Below are 19,899 nucleotides of genomic sequence, written 5' to 3'. Positions count from 1 at the left end.
TGGCAGTCAAACTTCCTTTTTAAACATAATTCAGTCAACAGACAGGGCCAGTAACATAGCTCACCCTTGGTCAAAATCCAGCATTCACAGGGATGTTTCTGGGACTTAATAATCATTTACTTTCAAAATCAGAAAACGTCAGGCATGAAGGGGACCTCAGAGATAGATCCATGCAACGACCCTCTCTTTACCCATAGGAAGAAGCCAGCGTATGAGGGCTGGCTGCCTCAGAGATAGATCCATGCAACGACCCTCCTTTACCCATAGGAAGAAGCCAGCGTATGAGGGCTGGCTGCCTCAGAGATAGATCCATGCAACGACCCTCTCTTTACCCATAGGAAGAAGCCAGCATATGAGGGCTGGCTGCCTCAGAGATAGATCCATGCAATGACTCTCTCTTTACCCACAGGAAGAAGCCAGCATATGAGGACTGGCTGCCAGCCAGTGGGAGGTGAGAGCACAACCAGGTGTCCTGGCTTAGTGGGCCAAGTGATCGGTGAGTATTTAACAGGCTCCTGTGGCATGTCTATCAAAAGAAACCCCAAGTCCAATCTCAACAGGGCAGTTAAACTTAAGTTGTTAATTGGAAACCAATGTGCTCAATTCCTTCCTCTTTACAGGTTGAGGCCTAGACAGTTTGGGATCTTCTAGTGATGCTGTAGAACAGGCGTCCTCAAACTTTTTCAACAGGGGGCCAATTCACTGTCCCTCAGACCGCTGGAGGGCCGGACTATAGTTTCAAAAAAAAAAAAAAACTATGAACACATGCCTATGCACACTGCACATATCTTATTTTGAAGTAAAAAACAAAACGGGAACAAATACAATTCACACCGCTTCATGTGGCCCGTGGGCCGCAGTTTGAGGACGCCTGCTGTAGACTTTGAAAGGGAATCCTATGACTTCTGCATTGGTGCTATTTTCCTTGATTGAGAAGATGTAATGGGTGGGGAGTAGAAAAGTGCTGCTAGGTTGTATGTAGTAGAACTGTGTGAGGAAAAGGAAAGTATTTAAAATACTGATTTTAGTTCTATATTAGCATGATTTAATAAAACTAAGATTGTTATGGTAACACATCTTTGAGAATTTTTAGAACCTTTTGAGTATTCATAACTGACCAATACAGGAAATGACAGCCTTAATTATGATATTGGGAAAATGTAAACTTTCTGACACATCACTTGGCTCTGTTATTTCAAAAACACATTAGGCCCAGCCTGGTGGTTCATGCCTATAATCCAACCATTTTGGGAGGCCAAGGCAGAAGGATCAGTTGAAGCCAGGAGTTCAAGACCAGCCTGGGTAACAAAGCAAGACCCTGTTTCTACAAAAGAGTTTTAAAAAATTAGCTGGACGTGGTGGTGCATGCCTCTAGTCTCCGCTTCTTGGGAGGCTAAGGCAGGAGGATCACTTTAGCAGTGGAGTTTAAAGTTGCAACAAGCTATGATTGTGCCATTTCACTCTAGCCTGGGCTAGAGTGCAAGACCCCGTCTCTAAAAAAACAAAACTAACAAAAAATACATATCAGGTACAAAACTAACCATTAACTTAAAAATTGTATTCTTTTCCCTTTAGTAGAAAAACTGAACAATGACACAGTTTTCAGAGAGATTAAATATCATGACCAAAAATACAAGGTATTAAATGAGTATTAGTAGGAATTAAATTTAGGTGTTATTTTGCTGCAAACCTCTTTTCTTCTCTTATCCACCACTCCTATTACGTTTTAGCGGGGGTTGGGGGGTAGGAGGGGGGAGAAGGGGGGAGAAGAAAAAACCCAAACAGAGAACAAGTTTGACAACTTTGCTTTATCCTGTTGGAATTTACCTCATTGATAACATTTTCTTTCCAGCTTATTCTGAGTGTGTACGTGTAGGGAATGTTCTAATTCCAGAGAACAGTCATAGCTTCCTGTCTGGAAAGGGTGATGGCAACTTCCTCAACCAAAGGAGGCTTGTTAGTTTGGTTAGTTAAGGGTAATGCTAATCATTGATTAGTAGTTTTGCTGTCTTCAGAGGGCTCTAGTACATGTTATCTCACTTTGTACACACAAAAATACTAAGTGGTGCCCAGGGTAGGAGGAATCAGGATAGATAATAGATATATAATCAGATCTCCTCCCAACACCAGTGAAACCAGCCTTCATATATACAAAGATGAAGTCCATCGAATCTGAAAAGAAAATTCAACAGCAGATATCAAGTGCTCGCTCAGAAAATGAGCATAAGTCCTCATACGCACGGCAGGTATAAGGGGCCATTACCTCCTCGCAACCTCAGAGGATGCAGTACAGGAACACGAGTTTACACAAACAAGGGGGAGCCCCTGTGATTGCCCTCCTTAAAAGATGTGCCATTGCCCCTTGGCCATCTTGTGAGAAGATCTTCTGCATAAGCATGACTAGAGTCAACTCTGATTACTTGAAAGGACAAGCCAAGCAGAGAGGCATCAAAAAGTTTCCACTTAAGGGCACTTCAGTGATAGCTTGTCAGGAAAAGCACAATTGGAGCTGCAACCTTCAGATCTGTGGGGAAATTCTCAGCAAACGCTTCTTAAATAAGGTGCCTGAACTTTAACATTTTCAGAGTGTGGTTTTTATACATTTTTTCTTTTGAAGGCAGAGTGAAGAGAGAGTTTTTTGAGAAATGATAAAGGAGACTGGCCTATAGGGATCAAACTACAGAAGGTAAGCTATTACTTTCTAATAAGGGCTCTGATTGAACAATTAGAAAAAGGAAACATGTATCTTGCTGCCTTCTTTCCTCTTCAATGCCTCGTGTGCCTTCTGTCAAGATAAGGCCACCCGTATGCAATATGACCCCTCTTCTGAGAACATGCTAATAAGTGAGAATGTACATTGGGGCCACCATTCTCCTAACTGTGTATCTCAGAAGAATTGCTCCAGCATGTCAGGTCTAAATTTCCTCATCTAAAAAAATGAGGATAACAGTATCTTTTTCTTTTTTTTTTTGCAGTTTTGGCCGGGGCTGGGTTTGAACCCACCACCTCTGGCATATGGGGCTGGTGCCCTACTCCTTTGAGCCACAGGTGCTGCCCCAACAGTGTCTTTTTCATAAGGTTGCTATTAGGAGAATCTGAGACAATGCATTTAACGCGCACAGTACAGTGGCTGGTGCGTACACAGGGTCTGAGGCAGCAACATTGACAATAAAACATCATACCACCACCTCCACTGCCACCACCAGCACCATGATCATATAATCATCATCAATAAAATCATCTCCTTACAAATGTGGCAAATTGGGCAAATAAGCAACTTGTCCAAGATCATGAGGTGAATTATCATCTAAGCTGAGATCAGAATTTCTATTTCTTGCCTATGAGACCAGTGTGCTTTCTGAGGCAAAGTGGATAATATCTGCTGCCACTTTAGGTACTTCAGCTTCAAATACAGTTCTTCAAAGAATTCCAGAGTGAATGGCTACATTGAGTAAGTGGGAGAAGAATGGAAAACATAATAAAAATTCCCAAATGAACTCCTATAAGAATTTTCTATAAACAGCATTACTACTGCCTTCCTGGGGGCTGCGCATGTAAATGTACTATAGAACTTTAGTTGTATATATAAGATGTAAGTGAGATAGGATTCTTTTAGAAAGAATTTTGATTTATGTACACCAACCCTGAAGGAATCAAGCAAAGTCAACTGGCAATCTTCAACCAAATGAGTGGTATTCCTTCTGTAGGAACGCAAACTGTGAGAATGGTATTGGCCCAGACTTGAGGAGTTACTGAAATTTCCAGAAGAGCGGGGGGGTGGGGGGGAGGAAATTAGTTTAAATTTTTGTATGAAGAGATATTTTTATAGCTGCAGAGAACTACATAGCAAACAGACTGAAAAAATGAATGTCATACACAGGCCAAGCTATAAAACTAAAGAACCCTCTCACTGCCCTACTTTCTTAAATTTTGATGGGTGGCTGGGGAGTATTCCATTCATACTGAAAAATTTCTTATTTCCAAAGATGCACAGTTCACTTAGGGGGCAATTCTGGTCACTGTATATAAATTCATGTTGTTTTCTTGAGCATTTTTATTGAAGTCCAAGATAGTACTTAAATCTCTTTTGTCTCTGACTGCTTTATTACTACTTTTTAAATACGTAGATTGATCCTTTGATCTCATCTTAATTGATCTATATAGGAATAGGGCAAAGTGCTGCCGGGATGTGCTTTTAAACTCTATTTCTATTTTATTAAATAAGAAAATAGATGGGACCTACAACTGAGAAGAGCAGTATGTCTCCAAAGAGTCAAAATGAGAAAGGACTTCTACAGGGTCTGATGCACCTCCTCCTGATTCCATGACAATTCTGTCTCCAAAGACTTATAAAGTCAATTCATAATTACAATATATGGTGTAGAGTGGGCACTCAATAAATATGTAGGGAGAGATAATGTGAGCTTGGAATTGCAAAATATACAGTGTACTTGATTTAACTAGCAGATTGTGTTCAATACAATTCAGAAGCTAACCAGGGAACAGGGAGACGTGAAATCAAGAAGAAACTAGTATGAACATTCAGGTGGATTTTGGGGAAAGAATTTTAATATTTTTCTTGCTCATCAGTCATAATATTATTATTCTTCAACTACTATTTCAAGTTCTTTAGAAGAAAATAATATGATAAGATGCATGCTCTAGGACTGGTTAACATATCTTCTACCAGGAAGGAAGAAGGTTAACAGCAGAGGTGCCAGCAATGTGAATAAAATAATTCCATTTTCTGAGTTTCCCAGTAGCAAACAAACCCCTGGTCTACCTGATTCCTGGTAGACCACGAGATGAGTTGGAAATTTATGATGATATAAATATAGTTGGAATACAACTTTGCTCATCTATAGCCTAAGCTCTATAGAATTGAGTTCTTGGTGAGAAATGATCAAGGAAAACTGGACATAGAGTAATTTACTCTAAAAGTGTATCATCAGTTTTTGCAAATAGAGAAGGTGGCAGATATTTATGTGACTACTGAGCAACGGGAGTTTAGAACTGGACAAAGTAGCCTTAGAAATCATAGTATAATCTTTTGGTTTTACAGATAACAGAAGGTTCACAGACACAAATTCACTAGTTTAAGTTTCAAATGACTTAAGCTTCCCACCTTCAAATACCAATGTCTGAAACACTTAATTTTGTTTTTCCAGTTAAACACAATCAATGACTAGCTGTAAATCATTTGCAGAGAAAGGTAATTTTTGTTGTTGTTGTGAAAAAGAAACACAAAACATAAAATTTATCATCTTAACCATTTTTAAGTATAAAGTTCAGATATATTTAAATTGCTGTGAAACAGATCTCCAAGGACGTTTTCATCTTCCCAAGATGAACTTCTGTACCCAATAAAAAATTTCCCTTTCCCTACTCTCTCTAGTCCCTGGTATTTACCACTCTACTTCTTGTTGCTTATGAATCTGAGTACTGGAGATACTGTGTGTAAGTAGGATCATATAGTGTTTGTCCTTTGTGTCTGGCTTATTTCTCTCAGCATGATTTACTCAAGGTTCATCTGTGTTGTAGCACGTAACAGAATTTCCTTCCTTTTTAAGGCTGGATAATACTATATTGTTTGTATATATTGCATTTTATCTATTTACCATTGATAAGACACTTGGATTACTCCTATCTTTTGGCTATTGTAAATAGTATATCAGTCTTGTCCTAAGATGAGGATTGACTTTCCTTATTCCATCAAAACAAAAGACAAATAAATTTTTGAAATTCTTCTAAACTATGAAAACGGTGTTTAAGTTAAATGTATTACATGTGGGATAATACAAAACACAGGGTACTTTTCTCATAAGGGTCTTAAAACAAACCTACCTTTTCAGAGGCTGTTCTAAAAGGATGAGAATTGTGGGCAAGATAACAGTTTTATTCAAGTTTTAACCATCTGGGGCACTGAATAGACACTGTAGTGACCGACAGTGAGGGAAGGTGGTCACTGTTCACCAGCTTCTCATTTTACAATAGTACCTTCAAAGAGTTCTTGGTGGACATTTCTCTTGAACGGTCATTTAAAGACTGAACCATAAACTAGCGAACAGAAGTGAAAAACCAGTATGGTTTCAGAGGCTCTCACCTACCACCATCCAAAATGCCAGGTATCCAGGTTTGCTGTTTTATGAGAATCTAGAAGAACTGAAAAGCCACTCACTAATGAATGCTGATTGTACCACACAGCTCTAAGTGCACCTTAACTTTGTACAGATGTATTAATTCTCATTGGGTCTCAAAATAGACTTGCTACACATTGAGGCCTTAGCTGAATATCCCTGTAATCATAATCCTAATTCACATGTTCACGGGACTCTAATTAGAGATCCAGGTCTGGAGCTGCATTCCCATTCCCTGTTCCCCAGAGTCCCTGATATTTCTTCCTCTCTCACAGGCATGCAGCTATTAAGCTAGGTCTTCAAAGATCACAACGCTATTTCAAAACGCTTGGAAAGCATTGTCACAAGATGTGTGTGTCAACTACACAGGGAGGGAAGGCTCGCAGATGATGGTGACACTGAAGGTCTTTAAAAGACATTTGGAGCAGCAAGGTGCTAGCGTGCAGGAAGTAGACACAAAAGAAGTTGCGCTGGACTATCTTTAGAATAACAAAGTGGAACATAGAAAAAGACAAAAGCAAAACCGGGCTGACTTTCTTGCTTATCTTTCTGATGTGAAATACTGAAGAAGCCCTGTTTATTGTCTGACATAGAAATCTCTAGTACAGTGATACTAGACCTAACCCTCATGCCACGACCCTTTAATACAGTTCCTCATGTTGTGATCCCCAACCATAAAAATATTTTCTTTGCTACTTCATAACTGTAATTTTGGTACTATTATGAAACATAATGTAAATATCTGATATGCAGGATGGTCTTAGGTGACCTCTGTGAAAGGGTGGCTCAACCCCCAAAGGGGTTGCAACCCACAGGTTGAGAACCGCTGCTCTAGTACTTCTTTCCTGTCCAGATTGTCTGAGAGCTGTCTGCCCGGCTCTACGCATAGTCCAGCTTTGTCTACCTTTTCTGGCTCCAGCTGATGGGGACAAAAAACTTCTCTCCAATCTTTCTGATCCCACCTGGGAAGCAATAGGAAATCTAGGTTTAGGAGGGACTAGTCTGGAATTTGCTTACCACAGAGAGAATGGACCCATCAGAGCTACCAGGGTCAAACCATCTTAACAGAATCATCTTATACTGCAATAAAGGCAGTTTACTGAATGTCTCTGCAAGTTCTGGGACATTATACGAGAATACAGATTCATGTCTTACAGACTTTATTGTGATTTTCAGGGGAGAGAATGCCCAAGAATGTTAAGGAAAGAACAAGTGTGTGTTTGGCTTTTACTGAGTGGGCAAATCCTTTAGCTGACTTGGTCATCACAAAGAAACTACCTGCCACTTCTTGAGAGGAGAGTGACCCTTAGGAGCTTAAAGGACCCTTGAGGCTAGTAAGACATGCTGATGCTATCTACTGGCCTTCACAATGAAGACAAAACATCTTGCACGTTAAGGATATTAAGGAAGACTGGATGATCTCTGAGGAGAGGCTGAGCTAGGTTGATGTGGTCCCTAAATATCTTGGGAATAAAATGAGAGGATGACTCAGGAATATCTTTATCCTTCAGTTTCTACTGACTTAGAAGCTCACATCCTTGAACTTCACAATCTGCTCTAATGAATTAGAACACCTGAGCTCACGTTGGGCCACATGGCCTTGGACAGGCACCCAGCTTTCCTGAACCTTGGTTTCTCTGTGCAGAAAACCTGGACACTTTGGTTCAGTGACTATTTTTTTTTTTCACCATACACTGGTTTTATAGACCGTTTGACACATTTTCATCACACTGGTTAACATAGTCTTCCTGGCATTTTCTTTAGTTATTGTGTTAAGACATTTACATTCTACATTTACTAAGTTTCACATATACCCTTGTAAGATGCACCACAGGTGTAATCCTGCCAATCACCCTTCCTCTGCACACCTCCCCACTCCCTCCCCTCCCTCTTTCCCCTATTCTTAGGTTATAACTGAGTTATAGCTTTCATGTGAAAGCCATAAATTAGTTTCATAGTAGGGCTGAGTACATTGGATACTTTTTCTTCCATTCTTGAGATATTTTACTAAGAAGAATATGTTCCAGCTCCATCCATGTAAACATGAAAGAGGTAAAGTTACACGTTTGAGTTCTCTGTGGATTCTGGTTATTAAACCTTTGTTGGAGACGTAACCTGCAAATATCTTCTCCCATTCTGAGGGCTGTTTGCTTGTTTTACTTACTGTGTTCTTGGCTGTGCAGAAGCTTTTTAGTTTGATCAGTTCCCAGTAGTGTATTTTTGAAGTTGCTTTAATTGCCCGGGGGGTCCTCCTCATAAAATACTCGCCCCGATTAATTTCTTCAAGGGTTTTCCCTGCACTCTCTTCTAGTATTTTTATAGTATCATGTCTTAAGTTTAAATTTTTAATCCAGTGAGAGTCTATCTTAGTTAATGGTGAAAGGTGTGGGTCCAGTTTCAATCTTCTACAGGTTGCCAGCCAGTTCACCCAGCACCATTTGTTAAATAGGGAATCTTTTCCCCACTGAATGTTTTTAATTGGCTTGTCAAAGATCAAATAACGGTAAGTAGCTGGATTCATCTCCTGGTTCTCTATTCTGTTCCAGACATCTACTTCTCTGTTTTTGTGCCAGTACCATGCTGTTTTGATCACTATCAAATTGTATTATAGTCTGAGTTCTGGTAGCGTGATTCCTCCTGCTTTGTTTTTATTTCTGAGTAATGTCTTGGCTATTTGAGCGTTTTTCTGATTCCATATATAACAAAGTATTGTTTTTTTCAAGATCTTTAAAGTATGACAGTGGAGCTTGAATAGGAATTGCATTAAAATTATATATTGCTTTGGGTAGTATAGATATTTTTTTTTTGTAGAGACAGTCTCACTTTATGGCCCTTGGTAGAGTGCCGTGGCCTCACACAGCTCACAGCAACCTCCAGCTCCTGGGCTTAAGCGATTCTCTTGCCTCAGACTCCCGAGTAGCTGGGACTACAGCTGCCCGCCACAGCACCCGGCTATTTTTTTGTTGCAGTTTGGCGGGGGCTGGGTTTGAACCTGCCACCCTCGGCATATGGGGCCGGCACCCTACTCACTGAGCCACAGGCGCCACCCAGGGTAGTATAGACATTTTAACAAGGGTGATTCTTCCCAGCCATGAGCATGGTATGTGTTTCCATTTGTTAATATTTTCAGCTATTTCTTTTCTTACAGTTTCATAGTTCTCTTTATAGAGATCTTTCACGTCCTTGTTAGATAAACTCCCAAATATTTCATCTTCTTTGGCACTACTGTTAATGGGATAGAGTCCTTAACTGTTTTTTCAGCTTGACAATTGTTGGTATATATAATATATGAATGTTGATTTTGTAACCTGAGATGCTGCTGTATTCCTTGATCACTTCTAAGAGTTTTGTAGCAGAATCCCTGGTGTTTGCCAGATATACAATCATATCTGTGAAGAGCTAAAGTTTGATCTCTTCTGACCCTATATGGATACCCTTGATCGCCTTTTCTTCCCTAATTGCAGTGGCTAAAACTTCCATTACAATGTTAAAGAGCAGTGGAGACAATGGGCAGCCTTGTCTGGTTCCTGATCTGAGTGGAAATGATTTCAATTTAACTCTATTCAATGTGATATTGGCTGTGGGTTTGCTGTAGATGGCCTCTATCAGTTTAAGAAATGTCCCTTGTATACCAATTTTCTTAAGTATTCTGATCATGAAGGGATGCTGGATATTATCAAAAGCTGTCTCTGCATCATATGGTCTTTATTTTTTAATTTGTTTATGTGCTGAATTATACGTATAGATTTATGGATACTGAAGCAGCCTTGAGACCCTGGGATAAAACCAACTTGGTTATGATGTATAATTTGTTTGATGTGTTGCTGGATTCTGTTTGTTAGGATCTTGTTGAATATTTTTGCATCTATATTCATTAGTGATATTGGTCTACAATTTTCTTTTCTTGCTGGGTCTTTTCCTGGTTTGGGGATCAGGATGATGTTTGCTTCATAGAACGTGTTGGGTACTCTTCCTTCTTTTTCTACATTTTGGAACAGGTTGAGTAATATAGGTACTAATTCCTATTTAAAGGTTTGGTAGAATTCTGATGTGAAGCCATCTGGTCCAGGGCTTTTCTTTTTAGGGATTTTTGTGTGGTTGATGCTGTTTCAGAACTTGATATGGGCCTGTTCAACATTTCCACTTGATTCTGGCTAAGTCTTGGAAGGTGATGTGCTTCTAAGTATTGGTCAACTTCCTTCACATTTTCATATTTCTGAGAATAAACTTTCTTGTAATACTCATTAAGGATTTTTTGAATTTCTGAGGAGTCTGTTGTTATTTCATCTTTGTCATTTCTGATTGATGAGATTAGAGATTTTACTCTTTTTTTTTTTTTTTTTTCCTGGTTAGGTTAGCCAAAGGTTTATCTATTTTATTGACTTTTTCAAAAAACCAACTTTCTGATTTATCAATCTGTTGTATAATTCTTTTGTTTTCAATTTCATTTAATTCTGATCTAATTTTGGTTATTTCTTCTCTTCTACTGGGTTTGGGTTAGAATGTTCTTCCTTTTCCAGTTGCTTGAGATGTCCCATTAAGTTGTTAAATTCCTCTCTTTCCATTTTCTTGAGGAAGGCTTGCAGTGCTATAAATTTCCCTCTTAGGACTGCCTTTGCAGTATCCCAGAGGTTCTGATAATTCGTGTCTTCATTGTCGTTTTGTTCTAAAAATTTGGCAATTTCCTTCTTAATCTCATCTCTGACCCAGCTATCATTCAGCATAAGGTTATTTAACTTCCATGTTTTTGTATGAGTATGCAGATTTCTGTTATTACTGAGTTCAACTATTATTCCATGGTGGTCTGAGAAGATGCAAGGACTAATTTCTATTCCTTTAAATTTACTGAGGTTAGACTTGTGACCTAAGATGTGATCAATTTTGGAGTATGTTCCGTGGGCTGATGAGAAGTATGTGTATTCAGTTTTGTTGGAATGAAATGTTCTGTAGATGTCTGCTAAATGCAAATGTTGGATGGTTAGGTTTAAATCTAAAACTTCTTTGCTCAGCTTCTTATTGGAGGATCGATCCAACACTGCCAAAGAAGTGTTGAAATCTCCAACTATTATGGAGCTGGAGGAAATCAAGTTGCTCATGTCTGTTAGAGTTTCTCTTATAAACTGAGGTGCATTCTGGTTGGGTGCATAGATATTAATAATTGAAATCTCATCATATTGAGTATTACCCTTAACAAATATGAAGTGACCATTCTTATCCTTCCTTACTTTTGTTGGTTTAAATCCTATTGTATCTGCAAATAGAATTGCAACACCTGCTTTTTTCTGATTACCATTTGCCTGAAATATAAATGACCATCCTTTCACCTTGAGTCTATATTTATTTTTTAAGGTAAGATGTGACTCTTGCATGCAGCAAATATCTGGCCTGAGTTTTTGTATCCAGTCAGCTAACCTGCGCCTCTTTAGAGGACAGTTTAAGCCATTCACATTAATGGAGAATATTGATAAGTCTGGTAAAATTGTGGGTATCGAGTTTTTCGAAAGTCCAGTGGGCATTTTTAATCCTTTCGCCACTGTGGAAGTTGGAGTTTGATCAAACGTTTCTGAGTGAGTTTACTTTTGTGGTAGAAGATTGGGCTGGTCATTATGGAGGATAGGTCTGAGAATATCCTGAAGAGCTGGTTTGGTTATGGCAAATTTCTTCAACATATGAATGTCATTAAAGTATTTAATTTCTTTATTATAAATGAAACTCAGTTAAGCTGGATACAAGATCTGGGGTTGAAAGTTATTTTGCTTTAAGAGATTAAAAGTCTAAGACCACCCTCTTTTGGCTTTAAAAGTTTCAGCAGAGAGATGTGCAGTCATTCAAATATTCTTCCCTTTGTAGGTAATGGATTTCTTACGTCTGGCTGCTTTCAGAATTTTTTCCTTCTTAATTTTAGTGAAGTTAATTATGATATGCCTGGGGGATATCTTATTGGGATTGAGTCGTGCTGAGGTTCTGAAACTGTCTGCTATCTGAATTTCAGAATCTCTTGGCATGTCTGGAAGATTCTCTTTCATAATTTCATGGAGAAGGGACTCTGTGCCTTGCGAGGCTACTTCATCACTCTCAGGGATTCCAATGAGGCAGATATTAGCCTTCGAATTATCCCAGAGCTCTCTGAGAGAATGATCTGTTTTTGCTCTCCATTTTTCTTCCTCTTTTAGAGTTTGTGAGCATTCAAAGGCTTTGTCTTCAATGTCAGAAATCCTTTCTTCTGCTTGTTCCACTCTGTTACTGAGGGATTCTACTGTATTTTTCAGATCTTTGAGGGCTACAAATTCTTGCTTCAGTGCATCAAAATCTTTGGTGGTTTTGTCTTTAAATTCGTTAAATTCTTAAGACAACTTTTGAATTTCTCCTCGAATTTCTAATTCCAAATTTTCCTCCATTCTATTAATCTTGTTTGCAATCCAAATTCTGAATTCGATTTCTGACATCTCGGCCAGCTGTTTATGAATGGGATCTTCAGTTACATCTGCCATATCTTTCCTTGAGGGGGTTGATCTATTCTGGTTATTTCTGTTACCAGAGTTTTTGTGCTGATTCCGCCTCATGATTGTTTTACACCATTTAATTTTTCCCTTGGAGCTTAGTCGAGGACCCATACAGTGCTATGGCCTGAGAAACTGGGGACCTGTTTGGTGTGGTGGGGCTAAGTGGTTCTGTCTTGTTTTCAGCTGGTCTCTGTACGACCGTAGTGAAACAGTTACTCTGGGTTGAAGTCTCAACTGTGGAGAAATACCAGCAATTAAGTCACCCAGCACCCCACAGGCAACAATAGGAAAAGGAAAATCAAACCTTCCTACAAACACACACCCAGTGTCCACCTGAATAGTCCTCGGACAATTGGCTCAGTTCAAAATGTCCAAATCAATTTTCTCAGTCAGCACCTGTCTCAGTTGGGAGAGTTTAAAAGGTCTCTGGCACCTGGACCGCAGGGGTCTGGTGACTACTCTGATATGGCTTGCTCCAGTGCTCCATGGAGTCAGGAGGACCCACCCAGCAAATACATCAGTCTGGGAAGGTTGATGTCTCCTTCCCCACCTTGCACCTCTGTCACACCCAGTCACTGATAATCCTGCAGGGCTTTGACCCAGTTGCCTGTAGTGAACAGATACTCCAGGGGTTTGTACCTGCCTGAATCACAAGGAAATCTATTTCTACTCAGCCAGGCCACTGTGCTCTGCCTCTATCTAGCAGGGGGAGGTGAGGCCTGACAACCTTGTCCTCTGACAGAACAGAACAGAACAACTTTGTGGTAATTTGTTTCTGTCCCTGCTATATTCCCCTGCAGAAGAGAAGCTGTTTTGAGTTCCCAGAGCCTGCATCTCAGGCCCTGTCTTTGCTCCTGCAGGTTTGTATTCAGTTACCTGTTGGTTCTAGCCTCCTGTCTTCCTTTGTCTATAGGCTGACGATCCCCTGAGGGCCGGGTGCGTCTTAGGCTCAGTGGAGCGGTCCTCTGGGTCACTCCTGCCCTGGGAACTTCCTGATTCTGCACGTGCATTTCTAGTCCCTGCGCTCCACCCAGGCAAACCACCTCAGGCAAACCCTTTACTCACTGGGCCTGCATTTCCGTCCCAGATCTGTTGTGTGGTGGTTGCCATCTGAGTAGATGTCCGACCTCCTCTGGTTGCCCAGGGAGAGGGGGGTGTGGCTTCGAAATATCCCAAAGTGAACTCTATTGTTGCCAAAAGAAGGCTGCTGCTCTGCGCCTTGGGGCACCGCTGCTCGGATGTGGTTCCCTCTCAGCCGACCGTCCTCTCCTCACTCCCATGCTGCAGAGTCAGCACTGACCAGCTGCAGTTAGCACTGTCCACACCCCTCGAGAAATCACCCAAGAATCTGGACTCCTGGGGAATAGGCCTCCAGACCTCAGAGTGAGAGTGGAGGGGAGTGCTGGGAGCTCAGAGTTGCAAGTAGAGAATATATACAGTTTTATGCCTGGCAGGAGAACGCCATGGCACCCTAGTAGGGGAGGTAGGTCCAGTTTTTAGAGGGTGTCTCCTATGGAGTGTAGTGGGAGGATCTTTGAACTCTGCTCGTTTGTTTGTGGGGCACTCCGAGCCATTCTCATGGGGGAGGAGACTCCCATCCGCTTGTACCTTTTGTTTGTATCCTTGGGGTTCGCAGCTCACCTCAGCGGGGTTGATGTGCATTCTTCAACCTTCTCTCTTGGTGCAGCTCTAATCCACCAGGTTACTTACTAAATTTCTGTTTTTTAACTCTCCTTCTGGATGGGAGTCTCTGTGGAAAGCTGGCTTCAGTCAGCCATCTTGTCTCCGCCCCCGACTTCTTGTAAAATATGCAAAATCTTGTAAGCCTGGTGGGGGTATCCTTAGCACCAGAGCTGACTGACATGACTGACAGCCAAGCTCTGAAGAGCTACTAGAAAGCAGAGAAGGAGGGTAGTTTGAGGTTAGAGAATCTCAGTGCAAGTGCTGCTCATGGTGTGTGTTTAGTAGCTGGAAAAGTGGCCCTGGGCTTCCTCACCTGTGGAAACATGAAGCTGAGATTCATGAGAGGGCAGGTGTGTCCAAATGCTCAGGTGGAAGAGAGACGTGAAATGATGGTATCATAGCTCATTAGAATAATATGTCAAGATCCCCCTCAGATTTCTATTTTCCTTTCATAGTTTATTTAGGTGGTACAGACCCCCCCCACTGAGGTGTATGATCTCAGGGAACAACTACTCTAGTATACGTTTTCATCAACAAATATTATCACAATCCTTTTGTAGTTCATAAGTGTGATGATTGGATATTCATGCACCTACGTGAGATGTGCCTCCCACAACTCTTGTTATGACGTCAGCACTTTACCTGTCTGACATGAAAAAAGAAAAAGAAGAAGAAAAAAACCAAATACCAAATACTCTTCTAGATCCTGTGAACAATAACAACAGCAAATATCTGCAAAATGCTTATTATGGTGGCAGCATTCCAAGGGCTTTGTATATGTTAGCCTATTTGACCCCCCCACCACCATGAAGTGGGACCTATTCTGTACAGTTTGCAGTAGGCCCTGAGAGGTTACTGCCTTGCTCGGGTCACTAGCTAATAGGCTGAGTCAGGATTCCAATACAGGCAGGCTGGCCCCAGAGTCCATGTTCTTGTAGCAGTGACTGTGACAAGCCAGGCAAGAGTCCCTTTCTTAAGAGATGGGGTGTTGCTCTTCTCAGGCTGGTATTGAACTCCTGGCCCGAAGTAGCCCTCTTTTATCATGGGCATGGGCCATTGTGCCCAGTCTGATTCTTTCTTTTGAAGATTACTGTGGCATTGGTATGTGGAGAATAAACCATGGGGTGGGGGTTGGAGGGTTGGAGCGACTTAGGGAGGCAAGTTCAAAAGCTGCTACATCAGCCAGTGCAAGGGACAAGTGTGGAAGAACACAGGCCCTGCACCCCATTTTAGGCTGGTAGTGCACAGTCTATACCAGCTTGCAGTGAGGTAGCTCAGGGGTCTACCACACCTTACACTCTGACCAGGGTAAATGCTGCATATGGATTCGAGAAGAGTCTTAATGTGAAAGGGAAGTGAGCAGAAACTTCCCAGATGCTGATATATGACGAAATAGCTTTCCAACAGAATGAATACTTTCATTTGTCAGATCCTTCCTTAAGAGGTGATAACATGCTGTCCTTTGAGAGGAGCATGGAAGCCCTGGCCTTCAAAGACAGCCTGCATTCCTCCAACAACACTGCAGTGGCCAGACTGTCCTGGGGAGGGCACCCTTGCCCCACACATTGTCCAATGCTCCAAAGACATCTTATGGCATTAGTCTGGAGTGTGCACACACCAGGATGCAGGATGAGGGCCAGTCTAGTCTTTTTTGTTGTTGTTCAAAGGGGAGTTTTAGAATTTCAAAGCGAGAAGTGACACGGACAATTAGACATTACAGAAGAAATGGTGGCAGAGATGATTTACAGGTCCCTTTTTTAAGCAATGTATACTCTGAATAACTTTACATTGAAGACAAAACCTGCCTCTTTTGGAGATGCTTGCCAACCTCTACACAAAGAAAGTGACAAAGAACTGAATCTTTCTAAGGTTATGCAAAATAAGAGCTTAGGCTGCTTGTTTTTCTAAGTTCCACTGCTAAAGGATTCCATAAAATTCAACCACTGGTGACTAGAAAATGTCATCGTTCTAGAGTTTTCAAAATGTCAAGTCAGATATGTGCCACTCTCAAAGTATATGCAAACGTGCATATCAGTTTCTTTGCTGGCTTTCCTATTACCTTTTTATGCCTTTGGTTAAAGATCATTTCGTTGGCCCATCCTAATGTGGCAAAATTATTTTATTGCTAGATAAACTAGCTGTAGAACTCAAGGATGGTTATTAGAATATTAACTGGTATTCTAAAAGGAACTATTCCATTATATAGGCAATATAATAGGACTTCTAATCATGACACAAAATGAAAATTACGCATGAACATTGAACATTGTGTCCTTCTTGAATTCTGTTTAAGAGTTAGGCATGAAGGATCAAGGAGTAGTCTGATGCTATATCAAACAGGCTGGCATCTCCTGGAGACACCAAAGAAGCCCTTTCAAAACCCTATGGAAGAACTTATAAAAACAGCATGTGGTTTTCCCCTTCACACTTTATAAACAGATTTCTTACAATTAAGAGAGAAAAATGAACGGTGTGTCTGTTGCTAAATCAAAGAAAAACAGCAAAAAGCATGATTTTTTAGAGAGCAAGAACACCAAAGGATAGAAGGCTGCTTTAGCCTTTGATGCTCTAATTATTCTTGTGGACCACAGAGACAACTGACCACCCAGGGGGCCATGCTGCTGTATACACTCCACCCACCTCATGAGAAAGAGACAAGCAAGAGACAAGTCAAGGTGATCCTTGGTACTTCAACAAAATGAAAACAGAAACACGTTCTAGGTCCTTTATGGGGTCAGCACCCAAGTATCTGTGCTTTCTACCATCTGCACCTACAGAGCACCACCCATGTGGCAACATAATTCACGTTCATCCCCCATGATGGTATCTTCAAGGAAAGGGCAACATTCTATTTATCTTGAATTGTGATTAAAAATACTAGGAAAAGGAAGATATATTTATACTTCAAAAATATGTCCAAGCACACATGTGCAATACATCTTACAAAGGCTTAGATTAAAAAAAGTTATAGTGAAATGTCTCATACTTAAAGCATCAACGTTTATTGAACTATGAGAACTTGGCTTCCCAGGTGCAGTCCCTGCAAATTCTTTATGTTCTCCCTGAATTTGATAATACGAGACTTCGTCTTTCTATGTCTGTATAAGTAAAAGGAAAAGAGTTTGATGATCCTGTTCTGTAAATCACAAACACCAAAAGCAGTGATGTCTAATCAAGGGGAATATGTCAAAGCTTAAACTTCTTAATGAAAAACAGTCCACCATCGAACCATCTTACCTGTCGACGAATTATTTCAAGGTCTCTTTTGGCTTTATTCACTAGGGTTTGAATTTCTACAGGATCCTTCACATTTTTATTTTCTCTGAAGGCATCTCTTATCCTCCTGACAGCATATGTTCTAAATAAATTCAGAGGAAAAAAAAGTAAAGGTGTCAGCATGTCTGAGGCTATGCTTTTAAATGAGTTTAAAAGCTTTTCCTTTAGAATTTACTGGCTAATCTTCCCCTATGGATAATCCACTTTGATCTTTTCTCATGGGATAGCTGACCCATTACCATTCTGGTATGACTAAGCAAACAGATTTAGGAAAATAAATCTATCCTCAACAAGTCACAAACTAATCGCAAACTATTCCTGAAATGGTCCTTAGATAACTGGTGCTTTAGTGTTATTCACGTGTGGCTTCCCTCCATTAATATGGGTAATTGAACCTTCAGCGTACAGAGACAACTCAAGAAATGTGGAGGTTTAAATGACGCATAACAGATGCATGTACCAAGATATGCCAGACTCAGGTCAGCTTTCCAATCCCTGCACCATCTCTGGGCTCTTTCTGTACCACAAAACGTAAGGCTGTAGTCTACATCAGGACCCTACCATTGTTGAAACTGAGTTTATGCAAAAATGCTTTTCTCCATCTTGAAAGCACATACATCTGTACACATCTACACCACCCACCCCAACTAGATAAAGATCATTTGCAGCACAGGACAGCAGTTCCAGAGCAAGGCTTTTGAATCAGAGTCTTAGGTTTGTATCCTTGCTTTAGTTTCTACCATTTGTGTGAACTTCAGCAAGCTTCTTAACATAAGGCCATGTTTCCTCATCTGTCAGAAAGGCATAATATCACTTAGTGCTGCCGAGAGAATTAGGCTTTATAATGTGTCTGGAATTTTGGCCCAAAGCCTGGCACACAGAAAGACTCAATAAATGAAAACTATTCTTCTTGTTATCATTATTATTATACCTTAATGCAATTAGTGCTTCCCTCTCCCCAGGTCATGGCCTCATCTTTGTCCCATACCCAGAGGGTCATACCACAGTGTGTGTCAGAGGGTAGAGTGGTCAGGATAATTACCCACAACAGACAAGTCAAGCATCTTTAACAAATTCCCACACTCGGTCCTGGTCTTAACTCAGACACCTGCTCATCCAATCCAGATTGGAAGGCAAGAGACCCAGGAGAAGCAACTTGAGTTAGACACATCAGATGTTATTTTGTCTAGTCTTTTCAGCAATCCCCAATGTTTTTAACTTTAAATACCAATTAAAGAATCCATGTTATACTATTAGTAACATTTAACAATGGAAGATGGAAAACAGAAGCAAAGAAATGAGAGAAGGGGAAATCAATTTCTTTGTGAATTTGGGGAGTGGGTGCTGGGGAATGCATATAAATTACTGGGAAGCCTTATATTACAGAGGAAAAATTTTGTTTTAGGCAAATTTTTCTAAAATAAAAAGAAATTTTACATTAAAAATTCAAATGTCAGGATTATTTGCATTTAAAAGCAAGAGTGACACTAAATTTTGTAGCATTAAGAACCATAAAGGAGAAAAGATGAGTTTAGGAACTCATACTTAAGACACTGCTGAGACTTTGATCTTAACCCTCCTTGAACCAGCGGGAGTGTTTGCAGAGCAGTTTCCAAGTGTTCAGTAGCAATCTTAAAGGGCTACTGTGATTGGAAATGAAATCCATGTACTAGCAGCCTTTAGGTAACTGGAGCTAATTCACTTATAAATGGATATGGGAGAGTTTTATTAATAAAATGAATTAGACAAAGATTCTCCTCAGGTGCATCTGCTAATCTAACAAGATTTTAGACAGCAGCTAGGTGAATTAACAGCAGTATCTGGTGTGCTTTCTTGCCCAGCATAAAATGGTTATTCATATAACAGCATCAGTGTCCTTTCTTGCATCTACACATTCCTCTTTTCTGGCAGTCATGGCAAGCAGAGGGGGGACAAAATAATTTAATTCTTTATATTTTGTCCCATATGCAAAATTGGTTTTATAACATAAATTCACCTCAGGGAATCATGTGTTGTTTTAATTCTTCATTCAGGATGCTGCATGGGCTTTTTGGGGCAAAGGGCGGAAGCAACAGTAGTAATCATCACTGAACTCAGTTTCTACTGTTTTCTAGCCCAGAATAGCTAGGAAGAAAAAAAACATTGCTCGGACTATAATATACATTGTTGCCTGCTATTTAGGAAAACCATCTATTTTTGAACATGTCCTGGCTATCAGCCTCTTAACCTTAGCACTGAGCAGAAGCATTTCAAAGAAAGAGGTGCTACAATGAAAATGGCACCCAGATGCTACAATAGAT

At 40.4% G+C, this 19,899-nt stretch overlaps 1 protein-coding gene and 1 non-coding gene across 2 annotated transcripts in view; one reads left to right on the top strand and one right to left on the bottom strand.

The window, feature by feature from the left end:
• Positions 1-19,899, bottom strand: part of LYRM4 (LYR motif containing 4) — a 178,605-nt gene that overhangs the window by 118,103 nt on the left and 40,603 nt on the right. The window contains exon 2 of the mRNA XM_053602319.1: positions 17,561-17,681. Coding sequence (XP_053458294.1) covers positions 17,561-17,681 — 121 coding nt within the window. The remainder of the gene's footprint in view (positions 1-17,560; positions 17,682-19,899) is intronic.
• LOC128595260 (small nucleolar RNA U13) lies at positions 14,872-14,975 on the top strand. Its single transcript, XR_008382898.1, has one exon. It is a non-coding gene; the product is annotated as a small nucleolar RNA U13 (small nucleolar RNA).

The sequence above is a fragment of the Nycticebus coucang genome, chromosome 9 (genome assembly GCF_027406575.1).
Source record: "Nycticebus coucang isolate mNycCou1 chromosome 9, mNycCou1.pri, whole genome shotgun sequence".
Taxonomy (NCBI): Eukaryota; Metazoa; Chordata; class Mammalia; order Primates; family Lorisidae; genus Nycticebus; species Nycticebus coucang.
This window is presented reverse-complemented; position numbering and strand designations above follow the sequence as displayed.